This window comes from Pleurotus ostreatus, assembly GCF_014466165.1.
Source record: "Pleurotus ostreatus strain PC9 chromosome Unknown scaffold_4, whole genome shotgun sequence".
In the NCBI taxonomy this organism is placed as follows: Eukaryota; Fungi; Basidiomycota; class Agaricomycetes; order Agaricales; family Pleurotaceae; genus Pleurotus; species Pleurotus ostreatus.
Genome location: NW_023503159.1, coordinates 2,039,100 through 2,066,890, shown reverse-complemented (window position 1 = coordinate 2,066,890; position 27,791 = coordinate 2,039,100). Strand labels below are relative to the sequence as shown.

The 27,791-nt window shown below is 51.7% G+C and overlaps 15 protein-coding genes across 15 annotated transcripts; 8 read left to right on the top strand and 7 right to left on the bottom strand.

Moving 5' to 3' along the window:
• Nucleotides 1-358: 358 nt before the first annotated feature.
• Nucleotides 359-3,145, bottom strand: PC9H_006512 (uncharacterized protein; the record flags this gene model as incomplete). Its single annotated transcript, XM_036776060.1, has 1 exon — nt 359-3,145. One exon carries the CDS (start codon nt 3,143-3,145, stop codon nt 359-361), a length of 2,787 nt encoding a protein of 928 aa, XP_036632079.1.
• Nucleotides 3,146-3,353: 208 nt separating this feature from the next.
• PC9H_006511 (uncharacterized protein) lies at nt 3,354-4,486 on the bottom strand (the record flags this gene model as incomplete). Its single annotated transcript, XM_036776059.1, has 8 exons — nt 3,354-3,608; nt 3,661-3,752; nt 3,811-3,943; nt 4,003-4,062; nt 4,115-4,150; nt 4,208-4,329; nt 4,383-4,409; nt 4,459-4,486. The coding sequence occupies 8 exons, from the start codon at nt 4,484-4,486 to the stop codon at nt 3,354-3,356; spliced, it is 753 nt and encodes a 250-aa protein (XP_036632078.1).
• A 532-nt stretch (nt 4,487-5,018) lies between these two features.
• PC9H_006510 (uncharacterized protein) lies at nt 5,019-6,196 on the bottom strand (the record flags this gene model as incomplete). Its single annotated transcript, XM_036776058.1, has 4 exons — nt 5,019-5,482; nt 5,539-5,855; nt 5,916-6,000; nt 6,055-6,196. 4 exons carry the CDS (start codon nt 6,194-6,196, stop codon nt 5,019-5,021), a joined length of 1,008 nt encoding a protein of 335 aa, XP_036632077.1.
• A 358-nt stretch (nt 6,197-6,554) lies between these two features.
• PC9H_006509 (uncharacterized protein) lies at nt 6,555-8,243 on the top strand (the record flags this gene model as incomplete). Its single annotated transcript, XM_036776057.1, has 3 exons — nt 6,555-6,960; nt 7,252-7,357; nt 7,409-8,243. The coding sequence occupies 3 exons, from the start codon at nt 6,555-6,557 to the stop codon at nt 8,241-8,243; spliced, it is 1,347 nt and encodes a 448-aa protein (XP_036632076.1).
• Nucleotides 8,244-8,606: 363 nt separating this feature from the next.
• PC9H_006508 (uncharacterized protein) lies at nt 8,607-9,186 on the top strand (the record flags this gene model as incomplete). Its single annotated transcript, XM_036776056.1, has 2 exons — nt 8,607-8,968; nt 9,039-9,186. The coding sequence occupies 2 exons, from the start codon at nt 8,607-8,609 to the stop codon at nt 9,184-9,186; spliced, it is 510 nt and encodes a 169-aa protein (XP_036632075.1).
• Nucleotides 9,187-9,249: 63 nt separating this feature from the next.
• GRX5 (monothiol glutaredoxin grx5) lies at nt 9,250-9,894 on the bottom strand (the record flags this gene model as incomplete). Its single annotated transcript, XM_036776055.1, has 4 exons — nt 9,250-9,350; nt 9,406-9,476; nt 9,540-9,814; nt 9,868-9,894. 4 exons carry the CDS (start codon nt 9,892-9,894, stop codon nt 9,250-9,252), a joined length of 474 nt encoding a protein of 157 aa, XP_036632074.1.
• Nucleotides 9,895-10,203: 309 nt separating this feature from the next.
• PC9H_006506 (uncharacterized protein) lies at nt 10,204-11,090 on the top strand (the record flags this gene model as incomplete). Its single annotated transcript, XM_036776054.1, has 3 exons — nt 10,204-10,241; nt 10,292-10,715; nt 10,770-11,090. 3 exons carry the CDS (start codon nt 10,204-10,206, stop codon nt 11,088-11,090), a joined length of 783 nt encoding a protein of 260 aa, XP_036632073.1.
• A 214-nt stretch (nt 11,091-11,304) lies between these two features.
• Nucleotides 11,305-13,533, top strand: REB1 (RNA polymerase I enhancer binding protein; the record flags this gene model as incomplete). Its single annotated transcript, XM_036776053.1, has 9 exons — nt 11,305-12,178; nt 12,232-12,308; nt 12,358-12,439; nt 12,491-12,605; nt 12,652-12,770; nt 12,831-12,984; nt 13,040-13,123; nt 13,177-13,328; nt 13,388-13,533. 9 exons carry the CDS (start codon nt 11,305-11,307, stop codon nt 13,531-13,533), a joined length of 1,803 nt encoding a protein of 600 aa, XP_036632072.1.
• An 87-nt stretch (nt 13,534-13,620) lies between these two features.
• PC9H_006504 (uncharacterized protein) lies at nt 13,621-13,963 on the top strand (the record flags this gene model as incomplete). The annotated part of the gene is made up of 3 exons (XM_036776052.1): nt 13,621-13,675; nt 13,730-13,833; nt 13,892-13,963. 3 exons carry the CDS (start codon nt 13,621-13,623, stop codon nt 13,961-13,963), a joined length of 231 nt encoding a protein of 76 aa, XP_036632071.1.
• A 385-nt stretch (nt 13,964-14,348) lies between these two features.
• PC9H_006503 (uncharacterized protein) lies at nt 14,349-17,176 on the top strand (the record flags this gene model as incomplete). The annotated part of the gene is made up of 2 exons (XM_036776051.1): nt 14,349-15,027; nt 15,108-17,176. The coding sequence occupies 2 exons, from the start codon at nt 14,349-14,351 to the stop codon at nt 17,174-17,176; spliced, it is 2,748 nt and encodes a 915-aa protein (XP_036632070.1).
• A 595-nt stretch (nt 17,177-17,771) lies between these two features.
• On the top strand, nt 17,772-18,486 carry PC9H_006502 (uncharacterized protein; the record flags this gene model as incomplete). Its single annotated transcript, XM_036776050.1, has 4 exons — nt 17,772-17,865; nt 17,920-18,298; nt 18,353-18,403; nt 18,456-18,486. 4 exons carry the CDS (start codon nt 17,772-17,774, stop codon nt 18,484-18,486), a joined length of 555 nt encoding a protein of 184 aa, XP_036632069.1.
• Nucleotides 18,487-18,508: 22 nt separating this feature from the next.
• PC9H_006501 (uncharacterized protein) lies at nt 18,509-19,486 on the bottom strand (the record flags this gene model as incomplete). Its single annotated transcript, XM_036776049.1, has 4 exons — nt 18,509-18,827; nt 18,906-19,045; nt 19,149-19,241; nt 19,310-19,486. 4 exons carry the CDS (start codon nt 19,484-19,486, stop codon nt 18,509-18,511), a joined length of 729 nt encoding a protein of 242 aa, XP_036632068.1.
• Nucleotides 19,487-19,695: 209 nt separating this feature from the next.
• Nucleotides 19,696-21,275, bottom strand: PC9H_006500 (uncharacterized protein; the record flags this gene model as incomplete). The annotated part of the gene is made up of 4 exons (XM_036776048.1): nt 19,696-20,144; nt 20,195-20,770; nt 20,830-21,003; nt 21,086-21,275. 4 exons carry the CDS (start codon nt 21,273-21,275, stop codon nt 19,696-19,698), a joined length of 1,389 nt encoding a protein of 462 aa, XP_036632067.1.
• Nucleotides 21,276-22,254: 979 nt separating this feature from the next.
• On the top strand, nt 22,255-23,722 carry SWD3_2 (WD domain protein; the record flags this gene model as incomplete). The annotated part of the gene is made up of 8 exons (XM_036776047.1): nt 22,255-22,525; nt 22,579-22,742; nt 22,809-22,935; nt 22,989-23,091; nt 23,143-23,208; nt 23,260-23,513; nt 23,563-23,582; nt 23,633-23,722. 8 exons carry the CDS (start codon nt 22,255-22,257, stop codon nt 23,720-23,722), a joined length of 1,095 nt encoding a protein of 364 aa, XP_036632066.1.
• Nucleotides 23,723-23,843: 121 nt separating this feature from the next.
• Nucleotides 23,844-27,741, bottom strand: PC9H_006498 (uncharacterized protein; the record flags this gene model as incomplete). Its single annotated transcript, XM_036776046.1, has 18 exons — nt 23,844-23,872; nt 23,929-23,992; nt 24,043-24,417; nt 24,470-24,686; nt 24,735-24,907; nt 24,964-25,101; nt 25,154-25,246; nt 25,300-25,759; nt 25,814-25,874; nt 26,010-26,071; nt 26,123-26,260; nt 26,316-26,387; nt 26,437-26,468; nt 26,527-26,846; nt 26,903-26,949; nt 27,004-27,281; nt 27,334-27,498; nt 27,556-27,741. The coding sequence occupies 18 exons, from the start codon at nt 27,739-27,741 to the stop codon at nt 23,844-23,846; spliced, it is 2,910 nt and encodes a 969-aa protein (XP_036632065.1).
• Nucleotides 27,742-27,791: the final 50 nt, after the last annotated feature.

The window sequence follows — 27,791 nt, the reverse complement described above, 5'->3', positions numbered from 1 at the left end:
CGAGACATAACTCGATGGGTTGTTAGATGTTACATACTGTCGCCACCACACTCCAATGGATACTTGCCTATAATGTTATGTATTCTCGTTGCTTCGCTTTCTCCTGTCTGCAATCATAGAACCAGTTATTTCAAGCCAAATACGATTACATGGATTATAGGTTTGTGCACAGCGCATTAGGAATATGGATACAGTATGTGGGTATAACACTGGGGATGTCTATGGTATAGTCTGCAGTCTAGTAACTGGCTGGTAACACAAATTTACGGATTTAAATCCGATAACGCTGTTATCGAAAATTAGCGACGAACTACCGAACGGGAAGGTCGTGGCCACGTACCTTATGGCACTGGGAGGGTTACCCTCTGGCGACGACCTCTACAGCCACTCGTGCGACACATTTATCTTCTCCGGAGTAGATCTCAACGTCGTAATCGGCAATATCATCCGGTCCAGGTGTGCCGTAGAACTCGATGCTTCCTTGTTGTTTCCCTCTTAAATCAGCGCGCAAGAACTTCGGCAGAGGGAGGCCTGATGCGAGCCTCGCAGTCAGACTACGTGGTTGCAGATACGTGGTAGGTGAATCCTCTAGGAAAACGGGAACTCTGAAATGGAATTTCTGCTCCGCTCGCACGAGCATTCTCTGCATTGATGGCCCAGAATGGTCATAGTGCGATGACTCGAGTGAAGAGAACGAGGATCTGGCATTCGTGGACACCGTTGGCATAGAGGCATTGGTCCCGACGGTCCGCTGATCGGCGCCCAAAGCACGAACATAGTGGATCCCAAGGCTGAGGTCATCACCGCTACCACTCTTCTCGGTATCGTGGACTATCTGGGCTTTCTGACTTGGAATCCGTCTGCTCTTTCCGCCTTCCTTACCCGATCCAGTTGGGATGCGCGGCACCGGGACACGGGTTGAGCTTGTAAAGGGTACAATGCGAGGCCGAGTGGCTGGAGGGAGCTGAGGGGTGTCGAGTCCGACACTGCGTATGCTCGTTGCTCGGGTCGCCGTATGCACCACAGCTTCGGCTGCGTGCGTCTCTGCCGAGGCCAATGAACCACTTGACCCATACGAGCCCGGGCGAGATCCTCCGGCATCCAAGAGGGCGTCAGAGTCAGGCGACCTTGGTGGTGCAAAATCAGCCCTGCGGCGAGGAACCGATCTATCAGCAATAGACGAAGAGGGGGAGTTGAGGGAGGAGTCTATTCCACTTGGAGTATAGCTTAAGGATTCGTCCATAGGCCCAGGTGAGGTGTGTGCCTCGGGAGGAGTCGTCAGGATGGGCTTTCCGATGACGGGGCGAGCCGGGCCTCCTTGAAGAATTCTTTGGTACTGATCGCTAACTTGCCGGACGGTGTCTCTTATCTTCGTCAAGAATTCGCGCTTGCTCATGACGTTAGATCCAGCAACAGAAGGTGGTTTTAAACCAGGACCGTGGCCTAAATCGCCGTAACCAGGTGTATCTCGAACCACAGCAGGCGGAGGCCGGAAAATATCCTGAAGGTCGAGGCCGTTTCGAGGTAAAGCCTCAGTACTCCCGTAGCCCGATGTGTTGTCCGAAGGCTTGCGCCTCATGCTCTCGATGCCGTACCACTTCTTATCTTTCTCAGTCCATGCTTTCTGATTGGCCTCGAGGTCGAGCGCGGAATCGCGGACAGTAGCACAGTGTCGGAATGCGGCAAGGCCAGCTGCAATCAAGCACATACCACCAATCATACCGAAAGTTATACCAAGCCCCAGGTGTAGCCTCTTGCGAGCGACGGCCGACAACTGGGAAGGAAGATTGTCAGAGCCTTTGTGGTGTAAAGAAGGCGGTGGGGCAATTGGCAAGGTCGAATGCGAAGTGGAGTGGGTCAAAGGAGAAAACGCAGTAAATGAGCAGGACATGACATCTTGGATGGCGCCGCGGGATATACAGCCGGACACTTCTCCCGTGGCCTTGTCAAACCCGAATTGATTACTGAGGGCTGAGGGATCGCAGGTCATGGAGACGTCCGCATCCTCACCATGGACATCGCCATCCTTCGCATAAAACTCTGCCAAGTTGAAGTGTATACACCCGTCTTCGTTCAGCTGAACAGGAGGAAGCGCCGAGGCTTTAAAGAAGGAAGGAACAGCAGCTATCGATACTTCAGTCCGTATGGTTTGGTTGAAAGTAGTTGCGACAGATGCCGGGAGCTTGCAATCGCGTGCTTGACTAGGCGGCGTACCACTGAGCGATCGATTGACTTCATTGTATGTGAGCCAGGGACACGAAGAGGTATCCAATGCCAATGTCGAAATATTTCCAGGGTGCAGTGGTTGATCGTCAACTAGTAGGCCCATAAAGTCCGAAGGGGATTGCAAGTTGATTGAGAATGACGCATCTGCGGTGAAATTCATTGTAGGAAGAGAAGTCGCCGATTGAGATAATTCGTGACGGGCAACGACGATGTCAAATGGCGTTGATAGGGCGGAGTAGCCTTCCTGGTCGGACGCAAAGAAGGCAAGGTTCAAGGTGTAAGGAGTCGGAAGGCTCGCTTCCTTGGGAGTCACGCCGTTGAGAGTCATAGCCTTGCGATTGTACCACATCCAAGAGGGTAAGGGAGAACCGTCGACGCCAAGAACATCAGAGAAGAACGCGTTTTCTGCCACGTACGTCGTCTCCTGGAAACCGATGCTGAAAGACCAAGAAGGCGGGATTCTGACGTTGGGATTTGAGGTAGCTAAGGCAGACTTCAGAGACAGGCTGAATACAGAAGATAACGCAGAATTAGCTGCGACGTCGCGGAATTGTTCAGAGATGGGAGTGCGCAGAGTAGGCGGGGGATATGGCGTAACGCAGATAGTGAACGCGTCCGAAGTTGACGAGGAGCCATCCTTAGCGAGGAGAACAATATTCGGATTGCCCTCGTCATCGGCGCCTGGCGTTCCAGAGAATGTGCGAGTACTAGGATCGAAGCTGAGCCAGCCAGGTAAGGATTTTGCGGTGACCTCGAGCTCGCCGTTGGAGGAAGTAAACGTCTTTGGGGATATAGTCCACGTATATGGTTTGTCGACCCTGGCTATCTTGGGTAGTTGATCGCTGGGCGGGATGTTCACAACAACCTTGGCGAATGTGGCGGCCGCGCAGGCCAAAAACGAGAGTGAGAGTAATTTCATAGTGTCGGGATGGAAGGGAGCTAGTCACTGAGCCGTCCAGCGAGCTCGCTGATGTTCACGATGGCGCGGAGGGAAAGGACAATTACTGCACAATTTAGTGAGAGCGCTAATCTCTCTCCGAAACGTGACTGCGGCAACGGCCGGTCGACAGGAGACATCTCAAAAACCGACATTCGAAGACCAGTACAAATACATATCGCAGCAATTTCTACAGATATTTAATCAACCACTCAACTGAGGCCTTGAACGCGCCCTCTCTACCAGCGACCACTTTCGGATCGCTGAGATCGCCACGGATAGTGAACCCGTGAGCGCACCCTTCAAAGTATTCACGCTTGTATCCAGGTGCAAACTTGCCACCCCCGAGTACCTCATCAGCCTTCTCTTGCGAGGGGTGAGGGAATAGGGGATCGTCTGTGCAGCTGTTAATCAGCAGTGGTGCCTTAGATACTTTAAGGTATTTCTAGAAACGTCGTGTGAGAGCGCAGATAGGAACCATGTGGAGTGGGGCAAACCTCCAAGTCGTCGGGGATTTGGAGGAGAGATGGGTGAGACACGACGACGACTTTGACGAGCCCATCAAAGGCGAGGTCGAAGGCAGCCCGGGCTAGATTTCGTGCTCAGTCGTATGTTCCCTGCACTGAGAAGATGATGTAGGGACGTACCACCAAAGCAGTAGCCAGCTGCGGCGATGTCAGTAACCCCTTGCTCTTTTAAGGCGGCGACGACCTTATCGACCGTGGGCCGGGTGTGCGCAGGAGTGTGGTTTACGAACCAATCCTGAAGGGAGAAGCTGGTCTGGTGGAAGGGGATCAATCCTCCTGGCACCAATGGAGATAGAGATATGATTTCTTTACATTTCCACTGAGAGCATCAGGAGGAGCAGAATCTCCATTCAAAATATCAGGAATGACGACCTAGATTGTATTTCGATGATGCGGTTGCCATCATGAACTGCTATGGTCTGACCTTGAAGCCGTTGCGAGCGAAGTCATCGGCCAGCAACTATAGAGCGAGTTTTAGTCCATGAACAGCAACGTCATTGCTGTAGCTGCGACATACCTGGGAGTTGGGAAGCGAAGGACCAAAGATATCCGTCAAGAACAAGATCACCTTGTTCTTGGGATAATCCACAGTTGGAGTAGCGACATAGGTTTCAACACCGCCCAAGGTCTCCCATTTCCCTGTGTGGTCGCCATTTCGAATAGTCTGATATCAGGACTTGACAAGACCCTACCTTCGGGTGTGCCCTCATGACGGACACCTATCCAACTCGTTAGACCAAGAGTAGGTGATCTCTTGAGACCACGCACCTTTGACACAGTTCTCGCAGAAACTCATAGTTGAGATGATGTACTTGCTGTGGTGGGAGGGAGGTAATGCACAGGGTGAAGATACTTGGCAGCTACGACAATTCCTTCTCTTTATAGCACCGGTTTGTGGTGGTCCCGAAGCGGACCTGTGAATAGAAGTGGGGCTTCTCCGTTCTATCCCAGCAGCAGCGCGACATCGAATGTAGACAATGAGAAGGAGATGTGTAAGCCCTGCATCCACGGGATCGATAACGAATTGATTTGGGATCATGCATCATTTCGCAGCCACCATCGCGAGGACTCCGATGATAATAGACAAGCAGGGGCGTGAGTCGGAGGTACGGCAGGGTCTACGAACAGCGCGCACAGTCATCACACTCAATGTAACTACCAAAGTGGATGCACGCCACGACCACGATGCTATTGCTTGCCGAGGGCGCAATAATTACAAAGTCTGAAATTTGTTCGTCAGTGGGTTGCTCCGAAGGGAACGTACATTCGCATCATGATCGCGACTTACAATTTAGTTTACAACAGATATACCCACCACTCACCCGCGGCTATACCGCGTTCTTGCCTACAGTCGTGGCGGTAACCCTCCGACGTTTATTTCCTCTTCGAATCTCGCCCAAATCGCTGTCTGCCTCGGCTTCTTTACAGCCAGCCAACATCGCTAAGCTCTTGCCTAGTCCTCCGATGGCCTGACTTTGAGCTCCTCCGCCTTTGGGCCGACGCCGGCCAGTTGTTGCGCCGCTGGCACCAGTGCCATTGGCGCCAGCTCCTAGGCCGCTGGGAAGGGTAGTCGAGGTCAAAGGGAGGGGGAAGGGTGACGGTAGCTCGTCGACCGACAGTGAATGTGGATTGGAGAATGGACCTGTCGTTATAGCTACGCCGCTGTTGAGTCCACTCCCGTTCTGAAGCGCCGATCCTGGAGCACCCATAGGCGTTGGTGGTGGCGATGTTCCCATTTTGTTTCGTAGCTTCCTCGTTATATGAGGTCGGCTTTGTGAATCTAGTGTAGGATCTAGGAAGAGGGATTAAGGTGGCAGGAACCCGATGTAAACGCGAAAGAGTACTTACCTCCAACGGTACCTTCCCCTTCCTTTTCTTCCCTGGCCCTCCTACGACGCTCTTCTATACCCTCGAGCAAACGCTCCCGTACCCGATCGCGTCCCCGCTTCCACTCATCTTCTACACGCTCCCTTTCTTCGTCGTAGGCAGCCTGCACGCAATCTAATGAATGTTGCTCTTCCGCGTCCATTTGCGCCAACAGAGCCGATCGTTCTAATGAAAGAGGCAGCAAGCGGAGGTTGTATAAAGGATTGTCTTCTGGCTTGGTAGCCAGCTGTTGGGTCGTGTATTGAAGGTGGTTCAGGGTTTCGGCGAATGCGCGGCCGCTGTGATACCGATACCTGGTTGTCCATGTGTTGTGGCGAGCATGAGCGGAAAGTACTCACTCGTCACGGCGTTCGTTCATCTCCTTCCCTAGTTTTCCGGCAAGCTCTTTTCTCTTCTTTTCTTTCCTCGCGTCATCACCGATAACTTTCAAGCAGACAATTGAATTAGTCGGAGACAATGTCAGAAAATGGTGCATACCGTGAGGCCTTGAACTCGGACCAGCAACTACTGCGTGATTGTGGTGGTATGGGAAGTCTCCATCCAAGTCCGAGTAGTCTGGATATATGTTCCTGTGCTGTTTGGCCTTCGAGTCGTAGAATATTCCTGGCTGGGGAGGCATAGTGCGAGCTGGTCGAGTTCAGGTTCAAAAGGTCGAAATCCCGATCACCTCTCCTTCTCTCACGTGACACATATTGCTTTACCGCAGGTATTGCGAGCCAACGACACAGGCCTGTTTCTGAGACAATATGTAGCTTCTAGACATGACAGAACTTTATAATGTGATGGCCTCGAGCACGCACGGCATCCTCGAGGCATCAGTCACCGATATGAGGCACTGCATGTGTCGGCAACATGATGGCCCCTGTCCCGTATCACCCAAATCAGGATAACTTCCCACGCTGACAGAGTTGCCCCATTTTCTAAACAAGTCCGCAAAGCGAGAATCCTTCTCATTCACGACCCACCACGACCTCACGATGCCCGTCAATTTTCCATTTACCTTCAGTTTCAATGTTCCCGGACTCACAAATCCTTTTGTACCACCGCCTCAGACTCCAACGCGTCGTCTGAACACCAGAGACGATGAGCGGATCAGGAGCCGGACTGTCAATACAACAGCCCCTCTACCCACGGAGGACAAGTTCCAACGCCGACGTCCGATACCGAGCCCTTCTCGGACTCCTCTTCCTCCTTTATCTAGGAAGAGAGCTTGGGATCCTGCCTTTGCGTCCCCCAGCGAATCTGCCGCAACTCTCGCGTCGACGAGTGGCTATATCGATACCCCAGCAAAGTACAGAGCCATGGCTGCTCAGCAGACAAGAGGCACTATCAGTAGGGACGATTTCCATCAAGTGGAGTACGTAGACGAAGATGCTGTTGCAGGTGAGTTTCTCATATCTGTTGAGGACAAGCCTTTTCGTCGCGAGGTGTTTCATGCGCATGCTGGATACACGTGCTTATCATACACGAACTCGCGTGTTGGGGAACATGTATATAAAATATTCGATATTCACCTACTTCCGCATCCTTTCATTCCCTCAATCTCTGCCATACAACCCCGCATCCAGTTCTTCCATCAGTCCTATTTACAACCACATTCTTTATCCTGCTTGCGCCATTATCACCGGTTGATCATGACTTACTCATCCAATCTTTTGATCGTCCTCCGCGTAGAACTCCCGCCTGCTAAGCGTCGTCGCGGCCTCGCTGGAACAATCGTCTCCACCGCCCTTAGTGCTGCCCTCATCGGAACGGCAGTAGGTTTAACCGTCTACCGATTGTGAGTACCCCTTTGGCCGACTCATAGCCCTGTATTGACAGAGACGTACAGATGGAGAGATCGAGGCAAGGAAGCAGCAGAACTACCACCCCCTCCCTATCAACAGGGCGGCTGGACCCCCGTTGACCAGCAGCAGCCCCAGCAATCCCAAATCGAAGAGCCAAAGGCCATACAAGCTCCCCCAACTACCCCTCGCAGTCGCAAAACGCGACATGTTGCGGGATCCACACACAAACGCCATCGCCCACGCCCCCGTACACATGCACAACAAGTCTTCGCCCCCGTCGCTTCCACATCCAGGGCTCAGGCCCTTACTGCACCCCCACCTCCAGAATTCGACTTCACCTCCACTGCCGACGACCCCGTCGACGAGCAGATGGATTGGATTGGCGACAAGCTCGCCAAGCTGATTGAAGAGGGCAAGAAGGCCCTTGGAAAGGAAGTTGTCGTCATGAGCGACGCTAAGGAAGATGAGGAAGACGATGGTAGCGGTGCCTGGGAAGAAGAGGATGACCATCTAGCTTCTCCCACCCGCAAATCTCTTTCTCGTCGAAGCTCACGTCGACAGCTGAACCCCCCTACCGCTCTTCAATTCACCCGTTCCCCACCACCCTCATATTCCCCGCCTGCTATTGCCGCTATATCCTCAGCTCCCTATCACTCCACACATTTCGAACCGTCCTCCTTCGATTCCTCTCCTCGGTCTCTTCCTCACACTCCCCCTTCACGACCCTCTCACGTACGCGGCGTTTCCGTCGATGCGGAATTGGGCTTCAACCACCGTGGATGGAAAGAAGAGGAAACGACCTGGGAGAGCCCAGAGTTACGCGAATCTATGTCTCGTGCGCGAGCTAGATTCGCTCGTAATACCAACGGTGGGACATAACGGAGGCTCACTTGGGCACCCGTCAAAATCACACCGTGTGCAATTGGGATTCCCGGTGCTGGATACGCTCTAGCATCGTGATATGTCCCAATTCACGTTGGTGGCAGACTCCACAGTCTTGGCCATCATACCTACCTACATACTTCCTTTCGCGTAGAAAGGGAGGCTTGCTCGGATCCGTTCTGAGCAAGAGGTATATAGCGGCGCACGTAATTATTGTATCTATTGTGCTGTAGAATAGATGTTGCCTGCTACAAGAAGAGGAAATACATAAATCCTGTACCACTACACTGCTTTCTCACGGTCAGAATTTGCCAGTGAAAGATTACAAACGGTGATTTTGTAACTCTAACTCATCCTCTAATGCTCGCCGCCGCAATATCTCGTCTCTCTCGGTCGTCTTCGGCTACTGTTCGCAGCGGAACACTCCTTGCTTCGTGTAGGACACCCCGCACTACGGCACTGAGCAGAGCGTGTACGCGCCACTTCTCCGTCAGTCGAACAAGGTGGAATACCTCTCAACCCACCGCGAAGACACCAGAGACTTCAGCTCCGTCAGCTCTCGCCACTTCTTCCGAAATCAAACTTGACGTCCTCGAACCCCGACTTTCCCTCACCTTCACATGCACCGCGGGCGAATGCAACGAACGGTCCACCCACACGTTCACGAAACGGGCGTATGAAAGAGGGATCGTCCTCGTGGAGTGCCCTGGCTGCAAGAACCGGTCAGTCTCGTGTTTTCCCTCCAACTCAGTAAAAACAGTTGGATCTGACTACGACAACATATGGATGTAGACATTTGATTGCTGATCATATTGGGTGGTTCAAAGAGAGCACGGAAGAAGGGAAGCTGAAGACTGTGGAAGATCTGTTGCGCGCGAGGGGCGAGAAGGTCAGGCGGGGACGGTTAGATGCAGGTGGTGTCGTTGAGTACGTCGAGTGAAATGTGAGTAATATTCGTAAAGTCTATTGAGATGGGCAACTAAAATATGTACTGCTCAGAAAATTAGGACGATGTTCCAGTTGTAGCAGCAGGCTCTGGTTCAGGCGTGGCCTCGACAACGTCCCCCTTGACTAGAAGGGTTTCTAATTCGCCCGATTGATGCACTAGGAATAGAGTTATTCTAAGCTTGTATAATTCGTTGATTAAATCACTACTCACTGCCCAATAATATATCACATCCACCGACAAACTCCCCATTCACATAGACCTGTGGGACCGTAGGCCACTCGCTGAGAACGCGTCGAAGGGTATGAGTAAGGACTTGCACCACCGAGGTTAGTTAAATGACGCACGAGAATTCCTTAATTCCGCTCCGTAGCTCCTCATCCTCCAAAACGTTGAATGTCTTCAACTTCTCTGGGGGTACACCGTGCATGTCCAGTATTTGGACGACTGCTCGTGAGAAGCCGCACTGGGGAGCTGCAGGTGTACCCTTCATGAACAGCACAACAGGGCTCGATTTAACGGCCGTTTCTAGCTGTGCCCTCGTTTCTTGAGACAAAAAGCGCAACGATTGTAGACGTGAGGGCGTTAAGGAAGTGCGAAGCGTAGGTCTGAGCAAGCCAAACTAGTTCTTCACAGTAAGTGCTATTTCGGGGCCGGATGACTATGTGCACTCACTGAAGAGTTGATTGAGGCTCTGAACATTTTGTTTTGGCAGAAAATGTGTACACTGGCGATTAGAGGGGCTGAGTATTGTGGTCGTGGACAGACGTGGACAGAATGTAACGGTGGGACGAGTCTGACCGAGATTCAGAAATCGGGAGCTCTTCACGTGCTGACCTGATCGCTTGACTGAGGAACGTGAGCTCTCCTGACTACCCCTGTGATACTTGTTCTCCCAATCAGCCAATAGGGATCTTCGTCTTTGAAGCCGGTCGCCGAGATGCTTAACCGCTGCTTAAGCCATGGTCACCGTGGTTTTGTGGATGCAGTCTCTCTTCAGTCTGTACCACCATGAAGATTGAGAATCGAACTTTTATCGTGTCCGGAGGGTGAGCACTTCCTACAATGATTGAAATGTTCGCAATGAACCCCATTACAGGTCCTCCGGCCTGGGACTTGCCACCGTACACGATTTACTCAAGGCTAATGCCTACGTATCCATATTCGACCGTTCGGTACCCCCTACGAACCTACCCGGTTCTCACGTCCGCTTCTTCAAAGTGGACATCACTCAAGTCAAGGAAATCGAGGCCGCTGTAGATGGCACCGTGGAATGGACACAAGAGACAGGCGCGCGGCTAGGCGGGGTCGTAAATTGCGCGGGCGTTGCATCTGCTGCAAAGATAATCGACAAGAATGGTGAACCTCATCCCCTCGACCGATGGGATTTCACCCTTGCCGTAAACGTCACTGGCTCCTTTAATCTCAGCCGCATCGCTTTGAAACACCTCGTCAAAGTCGCTCCAGAAGATACCGCGGATGGTGAGCGTGGAGTTATCATATTTGTTTCGAGTTCCGCAGCGGTAGGCAGATCTAACACCTCGATCTATGATTAAACTGATGGGTATTGTCTTCAGTTCGAGGGGCAACCTGGTCAGACCGCCTATGCTGCCAGTAAAGGCGCGTTGCTCGCTATGACTCTTCCTATGGCTCGCGACCTGGCGAGATATGCCGTGCGCGTGGTAACCGTCGCGCCTGGGGTGTTTGCTTCATCTATGACCGCTAATTTCGCGGAGAAGACTCGACGGAGCCTCGAATCGAATGCGATTGTCTACCCTGCACGTCTAGGGATGCCGGATGAATTTTCGAGGACGGTGAGGTGGATTGTCGAGTGCCCTTATGTCAACGGAGAGACAATCAGACTGAGCGGCGGAGGGCGCCTGCCAGCAAAACTCTAGTGATCTTAGAAATAATCAACTTTGGCCACACGGATTGCACGGATTGTTATCTTGCAAAAGAGTGGAGGTTTTCGTTACTCTTACCTCAACTGTTGATGGATATAACCTGAGCGCTGAGCGCTGAGTACTGCTCAACCATCACATAGTCACGCTGTTACTGTCACGCTAAGAGAGGGGAGGTCACGCCGCAACGCGAATCAGTCTACCCTAAACGATGTCGACAATTGCGCCGCAGGCTCTGACCTCGGATATCCAACTCGCCCTCGAACAAGCCATCGATCAGGCAAATAGCGCATTTAACCAGACCACCGGGGAGCTCAACCCCAAGAAGAAGAACAAGAAGAAACGCATACGCGAATCCGATGCTGGTTTGGCCGATGGAGCAGAGGGCAGCCAGCCCCAGGAGAAGAAAAAGAAGAAAAAGCACGGCGGGGGGCACGCGCAGGTTGAGGGGACGGACAGCGGATCCAGTGGATCTCAGCATCAGTCGCACCCGAGATCACCCGTAGAGCCTGACGCTGTGCACGACGATGTACAGGCATCGACAGCGGCGTTCATATCAGCCATCGTAGCGGCGGCCTCGACGAGTAGCTCTGATACCCAGTCGCCTTCGGATATGGCCACTTCGTTCATGGAGCCGACTTCCTTTCTGCCATTCCCCCATGACGCCCAGCAGTCTCAACCCCAGTTCGGGTTCCTGCCTGGAATGGCACCTCCACCAATGGGCGTTCCTTTCGCCGATCTTTCTCTGGCGACAAACGATGACGTTCTAAGAGCCATCCAAGCTCTCGATGTCTCTAAAATCGCGGACGTGCTGAAGACGCTTAACGAGGCAGCCGCAACCGCGAACATTCCTCTTAATATTCCCGTAAATGCGCTGGAAACCCCACTACCAGCGACTCCACTCCCAAAACCACTTCCTGGTGCGGATACCAGACGTCCGCCTCAACGGAATATGAAGAATCCGAAACACATAAAGGCGTTGGCCGCGCGGTCTGCCGAGCAGCAAATACCATCCGATCACGCGCAGCTACTTGCCACCAAGTGGATGAGTACAACAAAACTCGCTGAGCTAGTGCAAACCGAAGGTTGGTTTGTATCCTTTTTAGCAGATAGCACCGTACTTAGTCATGACGATCAGGTCTGGTATACAAGAAAGGGAAATTCTCCGCGATTGAAGAACAGCAACTTAGAGACGCGATTGACAAGTACCGTGAAGTAAGCCTTGTAGCTCTGCATACCAGCTGATCTTGAACCTTCTCCCAAGGAAAAGCAAGTGACGGAAGAAGACCTCCTTGATATCATCTTTGGTAAGAAGTCAAAAGAGAGTACTTTCTGGTCAGATATCAGTAAGTTTGAGGTAGTGTGTACGTGTAATCGCTGTATCCATGCTCCTTTAGCTTCTGCGATTCCTCAACGCCCGCTTATCGCTGTGTATCACCATGTTCGACGCCATTTCCATCCAATGGCCCAGCAGGGCAAGTGGACAGCTGAAGAGGACGCTCTCCTCAAACAGTAAGTCTCTCCTCATCTGTTGAAGTGTTTGCTAATTATTTCACAGGGCTGTCGCCGATCTGGGTCAACAATGGGAAAAAGTTAGCCCTCGAGTGGGTCGCATGTCTGCAGACTGTCGAGACAGGTACCGGAATCACATCGTGAACCGTGACATTCGTCTGACCGGTAATTCTACCGCTTTTCATCACGGTGATGACACCACTTACCTTCGCTTGGTTCATTTAGGTGGATGGTCGCGTGATGAGGAGGAACGACTAACGCAGATTGTCACGGAAATGACTGTACAGCAAGGCAAGAATATTGATAATGATATATTCTGGGGTAAAGTCAGTGAACGCATGGGTGGCACCCGTGGGCGACAGCAATGTCGAATTAAGTGGTATGCTTGGTATTCCCCTCCTTCGGTGGCTTGTGACGAACTCTGTTGCACCCAGGACGGATACACTAAGCAAAACGGTAAAGAACGACGGCCAAAGACCCAGATGGAGTCCTCTCGACGCGTTTATTCTTGTGCACAAGTAGGATTTTCCCTGCTGTCTGGGGATTGTCGGACTAATCGAGGTGGGTCTAGGGTGGACTCAATGAACGTCATGGATGATACCGAGATTGACTGGAAAACGTTACTGGATCCGGATTGGAATCTGTGGAGCGCACATTCTCTGCAACGGCGGTGGCTGACGATGAAGAGAAGCATCAAAGGTTACGAAAACATGTCTCATCTAGGTTTGTCCTTCGAATTCCCGTCTAGGCGTCTCTTTGCTGATGCGCTCATAAATGAATAGACATCATGGAAATCCTGAGAACGAAGAAGGCGCAGGTGCCTGATCCTTTGGGGACGGGGAGAAAGAGAAAAGATCGAAAGGTCATGAGTTCTGAGGCGATTGAAGAGGATCCTGGGGTCGACGACGACCACATCGACGATTCTTAGTTGATGCTCTGTTTGATAAACAAACTCCTGTAATTCTCGGCGTCAAATGTTTTCAACGCGTAACGCGGCACGCCATCTCTCACTCTCATGTCAACAACGAAAGAAGCCCGCCGGCTTGATTCAGCTCAGCAAACGCTTGATAGTAAGTAGGTCGCTGCAGAGAGAAATCGCGTGTTCCTCATTCCGTGCTGCACAGTCCTGTACGATATCTCGCAGCTGTTGAACACGCAACTGGACAAAGACACGCTCGCGACGTGCATCGGCATGATTGAGAGTGGCGTTAATCCAGAGGCCTTGGCAGTGAGTCGACGGTCGCTAATCGCTTCCTCTTGCTGTGAATTTCCCTGACATTCCCCAGGCTGTGATCCAAGAGCTCCGGCGCGAGAGCAGCTCGCTGAACCAGACAAATAATCGACAGGCACGGCAGTGAGCATGAGCTTTGGAGAGGACATTTACATGAATTCCACGTTGCCGTACCGTATTTTGTATTCCCTGTGCTTGTACGTTACTGCGGGCATGCGGCCTTGCATTCAAAACAAAGTTGTCATATTCGATTCGCCATATCGGGCTCGTGACTGAAAGCAGCGACTGAAGTGGTCACGGCCAGAGAATCCCTTCCTCTTCCCTACCACCACCACATCCACACACTCTCCACGCTCGCTGGGGGCGCTGTTTTCCCTCTGTTTCGTTGTGGACTGCGGCGTTGGTTTGGCCTTTGAACGGTCCGAGCGTTCCTCAGCTCTCTCCAGCACAGGTACTCAGGCACACGGTTTCGTCAACCCCTCTTCTCCAGCTACAAGACTCGCCACCCACGAATGCAGCCCTCGTCCTACGACATTCAACGCGAGGTGGAGGCCCTGCGCGACATCAAACGCCGCTCCACGACGCCAGGCGCATTGACCATAGACCCAGACCTACCCAATCAATCGCCGCCGGCTTCCCCCACAAACACTTACTGGTCGGGCACCGCGACGCCAGGCAGCAGCCCGTCACTCATTCACGATGACTCCTCAAGCTCCTCGCACAGCTCGAGTTCGGAGACCACAGGATCTGCGGGGGATGCTCCTGCAAATCACTCCCATCTCACGGACGACCCATTCCATCTCTTTTGGGTGCCTGCGAGCCTTCATCCTGAAATTGCACCTGCAGAGTTTCGAGCTTTCTTGAAGGAGCATGCGAGGACGGCAGATGGGTCAGAGGGCACGTTGGAGAGATCTGCGTCGACATCGAGCACACTATCGGGGTTGTCGCGCAAGAAATCTATGCTCAGCCGGCAGTATACGCCTGCAGAGCACGACGACGCCGAAGAAGAGGACAAGATTCTTCCATTAAAACGGAATCGTTCAACCGCTATGGGTAATCGTGGTCCACAGCTTACCATCAAAGACTTGCAGAAATTGGAGGAGCTGGCTGAAGAGGCTTCGTCGAGTGATGACCCATCGAAACTTAGGAATATGCTTAGGCGGAGTCTTAGTCTGAACATCTCACCGACAGGTATGTCCATGGTTTAGACCTCCGTTTACATTGCAGTTTGCAGTATTCTTCGTCGACGATCCTTACATGTGGGCCTACAGCTATGGACCAAATGGATAACATGCCGGATATGCCAGACGAAGCCGATGCCCCAATCATCGTCCCCCCGCCTGGCCAGATCCTTCGACGAGCCGCACGGACGAAAATACGCAAACCTGGACTACCAGGTGATGGCGGAGGTCACCGATTCGGTTCATCTCGAAGGGGGGTACCGCATCGATCACAAAGCGCTTCTGTCGTACTCCCGAAAGAGTCTCGGACCTCTGACGAGGTGTCGAGTAGTGATCATGACCATAACGAACCTTCACCAGATATTCCTACTCATACTCCTTCACGGTCGAGGAGTTACTCTAATGAAACAACCTCTAGCATACGCAGTAGCACGAGACCAGACTCGTTCAGTGAAGAGGCCATGATATACGAAGCTTATGCCCGTGACGAAGACGAGCCTCAGCCCCCGCAGCCCCAGGCCAGTAGCAGCATTCTACCCACCGTCATCACTTCTCCACCCACACCCACGACTCTGGATTTGCCAGAATTCGAGGCACTATCATCGTCGGTAGAGGAACTTGCACCGACACTTTATCACCCTCAACCACAGCGCCTGAGTCCCCAAACATCACCTGAATCCTCTTACCACGAACCTTCACGCACCCCATCCCCTCCATCGCCCTCTCCCCCTGCTTCAACAGAATCACTGCCTGCTCACACCTCAGTATCCAGCCCCCCTACAGCTTCCTCGATCTCCTTATCTCCTAGTCCACAGCGGAAAGAGAAGGACAAGAAGGGGCAGAAGGGACTCTTCAAATGGGGCAGCGACAAGAGTGGGAAGAAAAAGGAGAAGGAGAAGGAAAGGGAACGAGAGAAAGCAGAGAAGGAGAAGGAGAAAGACAGCAGCTTCTTCGGTAGTCTTTTTGGATCGAAAAAAAAGCAAGACGATGGGAGCTCGCCTGCCTCGAATGCCTCTGGCCGTGAAACAGCGGAACGGTTACTGGGCCAGTCCAAGAGGGCACCGACGTCGCCATCCCCGATTCTTGCAACGACCTTGCCTGGTGGTAACAACTATGCCCGGTATCCTATACACGTCGAACGCGCGATATACAGGCTAAGCCATATCAAACTAGCTAACCCTCGCCGTCCTCTCTATGAACAGGTTCTAATAAGCAATCTAATGTTCTGGTACCTCGGTGTAATTAACAAGGCTCAGACGACGCCGGCGGGTCCTCCGGTACCCAATGGACCGGCGGCTAATGGCAATGGTCACGCTGATGTTGATCCTTCGGAGAAGGAGAGGATGGAGGCTGAGCAGCGGGAGAGGGAGAGTGCGGAAATGGAGAGGGCTGAGAAGGAAAGGGAGCAGAGGGAAAGAGAAGAACGGGAGATGGAGATGAAAAGGAAGGAGGGGACGAGAAGGGGTTCTTTAACCAAGACGCCAGCAGCGACCAACGGTGGGCGTCGAGCGGCAGAGATGCCAGTCAGAGGACCGCAATACGAAATGCAGCACAGGGTGATGGAGCAAGAGTATGGTAACTACAACGGCGACCGAGGGGGGATGGTCAAAGGCCGTCCACCGCAAAATACCTCTCATCGGCAACCTCACCAAGCTCCTCCAAAACTGGTTCAGCCACAACCCCAGCAGTCGCAAGATTCCTACTACAACATGGAAGAATCTAGGCAGCAGCAACAACGGCTGCCAGCTGGCGCTATGCCACCTGTGATGAACCAAAACCCCTCGTCTGGTCCTCCTCGAAAGCACTCATCATCCTCGCCGCCTCCACCATCGGGAGGTGTCTCGCCCCAACGACGTTCTCGCTCCCCGCCCCATTCGAATCATTCGAATACTCGCGGCCAGACTTCTTTGGGATCAGCGATGCAGTCGGATGGTGATGCGCACGGTTTGGCTGGTTCCAAACTGACCGGGCGCTCCCTCTCAGCGACTGCCGTCCCATCGTCTTCGCCGCAAATGGTAAACACTAAGCCGGTGCGAAAGGGACATAGCGCGCATGCTGTCGCCCCTCCCGCTGGTGCGCGAAGGCAGAGACTCAGCGACGACGGCGCGGGCGAAGAAGAGGACGTGCCACTAGCCATGTGGCAGCAACGCCGGAAATGAGAAGCATGCTGGCCGCGACTGGGATTCGGAATCTTATCATACCCAAATACCGTGACATTTTCTTAATCCTGAACTGTGGGTTGTATTTTTGTCTTCTGTTCTCGCCAACCTAGAATTTCCTTCCCTCTTCCCCCGCTGTCCCTCTATTAATCCCCTGCTTTCGCACTCAAACCATTATATATATACAACACTCTCGGGTTGCATTCCAGTATCCGTAGCATCATCATTTATCATCACCAAATAGCATCGTATCTCGTATCCCATGCGGCTCTTAGTATATCTATCCTATCCTTCACTTTCGTATTCAGCCATTCTTTACGGCCGCAGGATTTCAGTTTGTGAACATTAGCATTTACGGACCTCGTTCACTTGCTATACGATTAATCACTCTACATACAACATTCCCTGGAGGGCTGATGATGGACTTCCGTGGACAATGTACTGCAATAAAATCACTGCGTTGACTGGATGTAGACTGTGGCTGTGCTCCACGCCCCTCTTGGGCTTAAACCACCACCATCTCCTCGACGCGCGACCGCGACTTGCGTTTCGCGCGTTACTTCGCTGTAGTGCGCGGCCTGCAGTGAACCACAACATGTCCTCGCCTTCTTGGCCATCACTATACAATCCAGCTGGTGAAATCAATCCTAATAGTGAAGCCTCCGGAATATACATTTACGATTCTAATGGTCAGTCTGTCTCATCTTCATGTTTCTGGTGCCATGTCTGATTGACTCGTGCAGAGGTGTTCAGGTTCACGCTTATCTGGAATCTCGTCCTCTACACGCCCATCTTCGTTGTCTGCGGCGTCTACGCATTCCTCAACCTCTCATTCCCACCTTCTCGAGGAAACAGCGTCGCAGAGGACGACTCGCATTCGACTTCATATCCCCTCTCGCCACTCTCGCCCATTTCCCCCTCGTACAGAACTTCGCTTCTCAAACAGCAGCAAGCTACCGTTAAACCGCCGAAACCCAATGAACGGCGATCGAGGTTGACATTCGCGCTGTTGGTGCTGCTGGCGTTTATCACACTCAGTGTCGCTGGAGCAGTCATTGGGGCCGCTGTGGTTGGGTACATCCTCGCTGGGCTTTTCAATGCCGGTAATTTTAATATGTCCACGTGCGTGAGATGCTGTTCGTATGAGAGGTTCTGTTAGCTGAGACTGCTGTGTAGATGGGTGCCGTTCCTATGGGTGGTAATCCAGATATTGATTGGCCTACTCAGGTCAGTCCTGGTCTTTGATCTTATTCTTGAGTGCTCAATTACGGTGCTGCAGCCTGCAATCATCCATTATTGATATTATTTGACATTCGTCTGTCTATATCTGGCCTAAACCTTCTTCACCAACCCACACACCTCCTCGATATTCCTCCGTGCCTCCTCGATCCCAAAAACTGGCCGCATTACGCATGACGTGATGATCGGCGGGAGACACGTCGGCGCCGCCTCGAATATCTCGCTCCGTAATGTAGAGATCGCGCGCGTGATATCGTCGTCGTCGAGCGTGTCCGCTTTGGTGATCACGGACTGTAGGGTGAAGCGCGTGCCGTGGGACGAGAGACATTGTTCGTGCAGATGCGCAAGCATGCCTTTGTCGGTTTCTTTCAGACCGTGCTTGGCGTTGAAGAGGATGTATATACGCCGGAGTCTGAGGGGTACGATAAAGATAAATAGTAGTATGATAGTTGGTTAACAGGAACTGAGTGGCGTTTGATTGAGCACGTACTCCTCGCGTGATGCAATGTAAGCAGAAAAGAGGTCGCCCCATTCGCGCCGGCCTCTCGATCCGTAACCAGGAGCGTCGACGAGCGCGAGTTGCCCGGGTTCATCACCGACGCGGTAGTAGTTCAGCGCACGCGTATGACCCTAGTGCCAGTAATACCAGTGCCAGTGTTAGTATATAACCCCATTTCAACTATATATATATATATATATATATATATATATCCAACTTGGCAGTCGGACTCACTGCTTTCTTGCTGGTATGAGCGATGTCTCTGCGTCCCAGTACCGCGTTTAGGAATGTGGATTTGCCGACGTTCGCGCGGCCTATCACGACGACCTGTATCACCATTCCTTCATGAGTTTACAAAATTCCAACGGTGGACAAATGAGGGAAACGCGACGGACCTCGGGGAGGCCATGTAGCTCCGGCAGTTGTTTTACGGATGTCACGGACCCGATGAAGGCAGTGGATCCAGGGTTTGCAAATGGAGAGGAGTAGGAGGATTTAGATCGCGACGACGCGACGATGGGGTGTTTGCCTAGGTGTAGAGGGAGGGCATGTCGTGAAAGAGAGACAGACATATGGTTTAGACGCTCGGTGCCAAAACGTTGAAGGCGCTTACACTCGGACGGTCCTTCCAAGAAAGAAGTTGAAGTCTCAAAATTTGGATGGATACAAGGCTAATATTATACACTAGAACTGCTATAAAGCTACAGATATTATGATGATAGTATATATGTAAATTTATATACAGGCACAACAAACTCATATAGACACAGAAGGTCGAAGTTTAGGCACTGTAGTAGTAGTCGGGCCATTGAGGGTAGCCGCCATCGTATGTCGACCATGGAATCTTGGAGTAATCGTAATCGAGTTCAAGGTCTGTGGGAGGGAAGTATATGCCGGGCGATGGGTATTCAAGATTATACTGTGATTGCGAATCATAACTGAGTTGGTTAGTGTTATTGGGACATGGGAGGCCGATGTCCCTCGGCCAGGTATATAATTGGGCAGCGGGATGATCGATTTGGTGGTCGGGTGTTATGGGAGAGGCGAAGTGTGTATCTTGAGGGTGGTTTGAAGGAACATTTCGGCAGTGGACAATGTCTTCAGGCGGAGGGTATGCCACGGTGGTTGAGCAGTAGAAGTCGTAATGGACAGAGAAAGATGCAGCGTCTGCTACGCGAGTATCTGTGGAAGATCGTCTGACTTCCTGCAGAATCGTATATCGAGAAGCTTCTGCAAGGAATGACGTTGAGCTGTGCTGCTAGCTGAGGGGAGCGACTTACTACTCTGCGCCATACATATCGCGGTCCAATATTCGGGAAGCAGAGGCGTAGAGTACAGTGATCCTTGGGCAGCCTGCTGTGGGAGGGCGATGACGGGTGTGGTCTCTGTATGAACCATAGTTTCTCCAAGGAATACACAGAAGACGCAATAGAGGCGTTCGTTCAGTTTAAGGTGAGACGAGGACTCGAAGATGAATTGTGGGTTTTCCTTGCTAACGAGCTTCGACGAGGCAGGGCGGAGGGGTTGTACGAGGCTCTCCGAGGGAGAGGAGACAACGTCGAATAGGACAAGCGAGAATGCTTCGGTGGAGGTCTCGACGACCATCCATGGACCACCGAGAAGAAAGTTTATGACTACGCGGCCTTGGGGGGCGTCGAATGTCGAGGTGGTGGCGGTCAAGTCTATTCCAAGCTTGACGGGGCTGCTCAAGAGGGTCGCTGATGCTTCCTCAGTGTCACTGAGTGATGTCGATGCAGGTGACGAAACTGATATACTAGGGCTTTGGCGACTTGAGTCCCCCAGGCGCTGAACTTCCAAATCGGTGGTGAAATCTCGTTTCTGGAGCAGTTCAACAACTAAGGTAGGAGGAATCCATTATTACTACGCGTCCAGAGTGAGACGAAAGGGGACCTACTGTGCGGGTCCCTGCTTGTTTCCCTCAGCTGTTGCAGCCTGCTCCCGACCTGTTTCGGAGTCCTACGCTTTCCTGTCGCCTTGAAGATGTAGTCTGAGATGAACCGGTTCCTGCGAGGAAACCGCCCAACTAGCATCGTGCCTGCGGACTCTTCCGGTCTGTACCTTTCCAACGCTGTCCCAGAAAAATAATATAGACAGTCAGTCAGACATCGTGCGAAGGGGGTATTCGAGGGAAAGGTAGTACTAATACAGACCTTCAATCAAAGAGGCTTCAATGAACGCAGGCCAGACAGCCTCGCTCTTCCCCTTCAGAGCCTTCCACGTCTTGCGGCCCGTGGCAGCCATCTGAGCGGAGTCCGCCAGTGCGAATCCTGTCCCATCGTGGATGGACCCGAGCTTGAACACGTATTCTTGGGCAGACGACGGCGAGGCGGTAGGCGACATTGGCACAGGCAGAGTGCACATTGCGCTGGCCTTGCTCGATATATATATCTATAGTCCAACTCCCCCTGTGAAATTTGTGGAGATCTGAGCTCGATCATATTTGTTAGTTAAGAATACGGTGGCTGAATTAGATTCGATCTCAACGAGACGGCGTATATACCTAAGATGTGCGCGGCGGGGAATTCGAAGCGATAGGCACTGGGCGCCAATGAGTGCATCGTGGTTTAGTCGTGCAACATCGACAGTGTCTTCTGCAGAAAGCAGAAAGGGATGCGTTGACGAAGAGTCGCAAAAGCGAACGGGCCACGTTTAGAACAATGACATAGGGCACAGAAGGGCGCACAGGGCTGCCACGCTTTGGCCTGTGCAAAAGAGGAAGTAAGGGCCGCGGTTAAGTGCAATATGTGGCAATGCCAACCGTTGTACTTGCCTTGATAAGGACATGCAGATTTGCTTCCGTCTGTGCCTGGTCGAGGGGAGCCAGCGAGCAAAGACGAACGGCGAACCCTTCCTGGGGGAAAACTGGGAGACTGAGTGCACACAGGGTCATCTCATAGAGACCAATCAATGGGCTTATGTTGAGGTTCAAACGTTGAAACTGGGCCCAATATCGGGTTGGTGAGTCAGTGATATACCTTGGCGCGTAGCGACCGATTCAGTCCATGTATGGACTAGGCTGATCCCGACCGACGTCCGAAGTCGCGGGATCGGGGGACTAGTAATTATCGGCCGGAATAAAATCAGAGAAAATGCCTGGGTTATTCCTAGAGTATTCACCTGCCTGGTGTTCCCGTTCAGAGAACAAGAAGCAACATGTGAAGAGCCCGCAAGCTTCCCGGGGCAAACCCAACCGTGGTCGTTCTGCTCGAACTTCAACAGGCGCTTACATAACGGGGCCTCTACGTTGCGAGCGAACAGCACGGGCGCCTAACGTCTAGCTTCGATCCTACTAGTAACCTTTTCGTGAAATCGTCTGGAAATGGATCCTTTGGCTGATATGGACGACAGCTCGACGGACGACGATGCAGCCTCACAGACTACTGAGGACGATCCCCAGGTCCCAGACAACAAATCTCCTATGCCTATGCCTCCACCACAACCAGTCCTAGCACCTGTGCCTCCTGCAAACCAGACCAGTGCTCCTCCTCGAGAACGGCCTCACTATGAATTGCGACACGTAATTCGTGGGCATAATAAGAGCCTCTCTTCCGTAAAATTTAGTCCCGATGGGACTCTATTGGCGTCATCTTGTCAGTGCTGCAATCCGATCATTTCCTTGCACCTGACTCATTCAGTTCAAAAGCTGCGGACAAAGTCGTAAAGATTTGGTCACCGTTCACGGGGGAACTGGTTAGGGATCTAAAAGGGCACACGAAAGGCCTATCCGACGTGTCATGGTCGTCCGACAGCGTTTACCTCGCGTCTGCATCAGACGACACCACCATCCGTATTTGGGACGTTGACTCAGTGCGTCTTGGGTCCCTCCCTTACTTCCTGAGTTAAAAGCAAGACGTGCTGTTAATCAGTCACTAGGGCCTCATACATAAAACTCTGCGTGGACATACGAAAGAGGTCTTCTGCGTCAATTATAATAGTACCTCCACACTGCTCGTATCAGGGGGATGCGATGCTGATATCCGCATATGGAACACAGCCAAAGGTGACCTTGCTCCTGGCACTAGCTTTCTTTTGCTTGACGCAATTATCGTGCAGGGAAATGTGAAAAGAGGCTGGAGGCACACGTGGACATCGTGACAGCGGTGCATTTCAACAGAGATTCGTCGTTAATCGTTTCTTGCTCTTGTGATGGCCTCATGTATGTGCACACTTCCAAGTTAACGTACAAATTACTAATTTACTATTGTAGTCGTATATGGAATGCAAGCGACGGTCAGTGTCTGAAGACGCTGGCGGAAGGCCATAATGCTATATGGTACGCTTTCGCCGTGAATCCGTATACATCGCCCTCATACTAGTAACCTAGTCAACATGTTCAATTTTCTCCCAATTCGAAGTACATCTTATCTACAGCCCATGACAACGCCATCAGACTTTGGGACTACCAAACCGCCCGGTGTCTTAAGACATACACCGGTCACGTTAACCACTTGTATTGTATTTCTGCTTGCTTCAGCGTCACTGGAGGGAAGTGGATAGTGGCGGGAAGCGAGGACAAGAAGGCGTACATATGGGACCTTCAAACCAGAGAAATTGTTCAAATACTAGAAGGACACACAGGTGCGTCTCATGAACACCAATTCCAAAACCGTACTTACGTCGCCACCAGACACAGTGGTGACCGTCGCAGTAAGTATCTTACTCCTCGCTCTTTCCTTCTCATCTGAACGCGACTTCAGACACATCCTTCACACAACATGATCGCCACGGGCGCAATCGAATCAGACTGTTCGATACGGATATGGGAAGATCGTGGCAACCAAGCATAGGCCTCAGCGCATATTTCTTACCCTCGTGTACTCAAAATCCTGCGAAATGTTATCCTGAAGTATGTCTATGTTACAAGGTGTATGAATCACGAAAGCGAGTTTGTTTGCTCGGTGTTGATGTTCATTTAACGGGTTCCGCAGTCCGTAGGTCTGATACGTGAGGTGATGGTGAGTATTGGGTGTTACAAGCTTGGGATCAAACGAACCTTTAGCCAGCTCCTTATCTGCGTCAGTCAGACCAGAATCGTGAGCTTCTAGGAAAGCATCCACCTGGAAATAGTGTTATCAGAGTCGCGCCAGATAAGCAAATAGTCGCTGACCTCATCGAGTACTTGATCATCGTTATCTTCGCCATCGACTTCATCCTCACTCTCATCGTCCTCGTCTTTGGCATCATCAATGGCAAACGGTGTTCGCTCCATGAAAGCCAAAGTCGAGGCTTGGATAAGGGGCTTGGGAATAGGGGAATATATTGTGCTACTTGGCGGGGCAGATATTGCGTCCTTCGACGGTTGCATGACAGCGTCCACGGTGAGTGATGAGGAAGATGCTGCCGCTTTGATCTCATCTTCTTTAGCTTTGCCTGACAAGTTGCCCTGAGACATCGAGCGACGCATAGCGGGCGTGAGCAGCGATTCGCGAGCTTTAGGTTCTTCCAGCTTAGTGTATCTCCCAATTGAAGGTCTGTGGACAACCTGCACAAAGGTTGAGAGACATTCCACTGGCAACTGGCACAAGAAAGGTTACCTGGTGCTTCCCCACTGCTTTGCCGATTTCGTCGGTGAACATGTTAAACATCCGTTTGTTGCTATCCGTTGCTATTGTTGACCAGAGATCGCCTAGAATGCCACTGCTAGAGACAGGTAGCTCCATTTCTGGTAGCGGTTCGAGACGGAACGATGCAGATAAATCAGTCTCGAAGAAAGACTCGAGGATCTCGTCGGCAAGTACGACCATGCGGAAACTGATGGAACATTAGTTATGTTTCATTCTGGGGCTAGTGGGCGCGTACGTAGCAAGGTTGAGGTACGGTAGATTCGAAGCGATTGTTGGCGACGGCAGTGGCTCGGAGTCATCCGCCCCTTCTTCTCGAGGGAGAAGGGCATCGCCGTATTCAAAGGCATTCGTCATGAACCGACTGACTGCACCGAGGTAGGCATCGCCGATTTCGTAACGGAATATAAACTAGGACAATCAGCAGGTCAGAAAAGAACGACAGCGGCTAGGAAAAGGCAAGGTACCAAGAACGACTCGGAAAGGGTTAAGACCTCATCTTTGGTGAGGAACCCGTCCTTATTCTTGTCATGGAGATTGAAGAACCATTCAATATTTTCCATCAAGTCATTGAACATCACTCCATCGAGTCCAGAAACGAGATCCTACATCAGATGATCAGACCTTACTGCATTCGTCAACAAACGGAATAGATACCTGGAATGACAGGGCCCCACGGCACGATACGTCCCAGAAAAAGAATAGTCGATCGATGAACTCGTGTTCAGCAACCTCCCTATCTATCCGTTGCTGGAGGAAGAAGTGAGTATGAAGCCCAAAACAGTCAAATGAACGCCGTTTACTTGAAAGCCATTCATAACGATCTTCTCGTCGCGTGCCCAGGTCGCTACTTCACTCAGGAAATATTGGAATGTTCGCAAACCTATCCGGGTTTCTGGTTTCTCCTCCGTGCCATCGTTAGTGTTCAGAAGCGATGGTGGTGGGAGTACCACTGGCGGCGGCGGTACGATGCACATTGCCTTGTACAATGCGTCATAAATAAGACCCGCCTGGTCCTTAGTGAATCGTTCTAGTGTCCGTAGATTTCGGATGGACGATCGCTTCGAGAAAGACTCAATGCTATGAATGATCTCGCTCCGGAATCGTTTGCGTTCGCCTTGGATCATCTCGTCAGTGATCACGGAAAACTCGCGGAAGGATACGAGGAGCAGTTCTTGGAAGTTGGTGATTGCTCTAGCGCGTGGGTCGGTTGAGTTGGGATGGGCGGACTCCCCTAGAGAGGCAAAGTATTCTCGCATATGACTGGAAGGAGGAAGGTAAGAACGCAAGCAAAGTGGAAGACGACCAAATGCATACTTCAAAAAGCCGCCGTCGTCTTGAATCTGCAAAAGTTTCTCTCCATTGATCTTCAGAATAGCTGAGGATAATCAAGTCAGCCATTGGACGTTTTCGGCAGAACGGGAACAAACCTAGCCTGCACGAGACCAGAGTAAGCATCAATTCGGATAATACGGCAGGCAAACTGACCCAACTTGGAACAAAACCTTCGGACCCATGCAAAAGAAGCAGTCTACTATTCTGAACGCAAAAATCATGGGCATGCTATTTATAAACCTAGTGAAGAGGCATTAGACACTGATCAGCACGAATAAAGACAGAACACACAAGCTGAGGAACCAAGGCAATGATGCAACTGAAAGCTGGACGTCGACAGTTTGGAAGTGGTCGTGTATTATTGGTAGACACCGTTGTACGAGCGACTCAAACACTCGCTGATCTAGTAAGGTACCATGCATAGAGGGTCTGATATGAACGAAAGTAAGTTAACAGTAACTGTATCATGAGTGACATAACTCACGCGTAATATCCTGGAAGCAGTCGATCACATAGGACCTCTAATAGCCAGAAGGTCTGTTCTTCTGACATGTAACTATGAAGGGCTGAGTATATGCACACCAATCCTCGTCCGTACTACGCACATGAGAATAGCTGCTGCCAGGATGTTCATGGCCTGATCAATGGCGCCGTTCAACACGGCGATTACAACGATATTAGTAGAAACGACCAACCTGACAGTATCCGAGCTCAGGATTTTTGAACGAATATGCTTGAAGCACCCTTCGTAACGCAGATATACCTTCGTCAGATTGGTACCCAGCATACTCTGGCAAACTTCGATGCAAATCCTTCTCAATGTCTTCCGTACTTGTCGATGAGCGCCCCTTATTCTCTACTAACAACTGTTCGTAGTATCCCGGGCTGGCAAACCTCAGGTATATCGATCCGGAGAGCACCTCCCACATCTCGCCGCGCAGACGGTTGGGTAGGCCCACCTGCACGAGACGTGTACATTGGGGATAGCGGAGCAGAGTGAGGTTGCGGCCATGAGCTGAAGATGATGTTGAGAAGGATGGAAAAGATACGATATACAAGGGGTAGCCATACCTTTGAGGTATGTCGTCCATAGTTTGATCTTTGACGCTTCACGCAGCCTATTGAATAATATATATTTCACGTCAACGATGAACATGAGCCGGAGAACTCACTTCTTCGGATCCCCGGGGAATTTGAACCTCAGGCCAAGCCCGCCATGATATGCAGATTCATTCGCCGTGGCGGCATCCTTCTCTTCCGTGGTCATAAGGCTTCCGTCCTCCCGCTCATTTTCTGGAGCAGGCGATGACACGAGCACCTCCGAGTAACACGTCTTCACAAAGCCTTTAACGGCCTTCATCCTCCCGCGCTGGAGCTCTACTTTCAACGCGTCGCGTAAGAGCGAGCAGAACAAATCCGCTGTCGGGCGGAGCGAGGTAAGCTGCACTATCTAACCAAGAGGTTAGCAGTTCCCTCCGTCGGGATTGATAGAGCCCACTAACTATCTTCATCCCGTGCCATGAGGAGAGACTGAGTGCATATATCCCCGCGCGGGCATTCAGCCGCTCGACTCGGCGGATGGTGCATAATGGTAATGTGAATCTGACGGATTTGCGGTCGAGCGAGGTGAAGGTCAGACACGGTGGCATCAGATACAATTTGCCAGCCTAACATATGGCCCCAGCGGCATCAGTAAATGCCTCCACTTCACCGTCACTACGTACATATGAATCCTCCACGCCTTCAACGCCCAGACTCAAGACGGCATTGATATCCATCTTCTCGATCTCCTGGGACTTCTCAGCCGACGCATCTGTGAACACCGCCCCAGAGAGTGAGAAGAAGTTCTGCGTCAGCTGTTCTTTCGTGGGTTCCTTGAAGTTGCGTAGCGCTGTCGAGATTGTCGACATCCTGAGCTAAGCTAATGGGATGCAATAAATCGGCGTGGTGATGGTGGTGG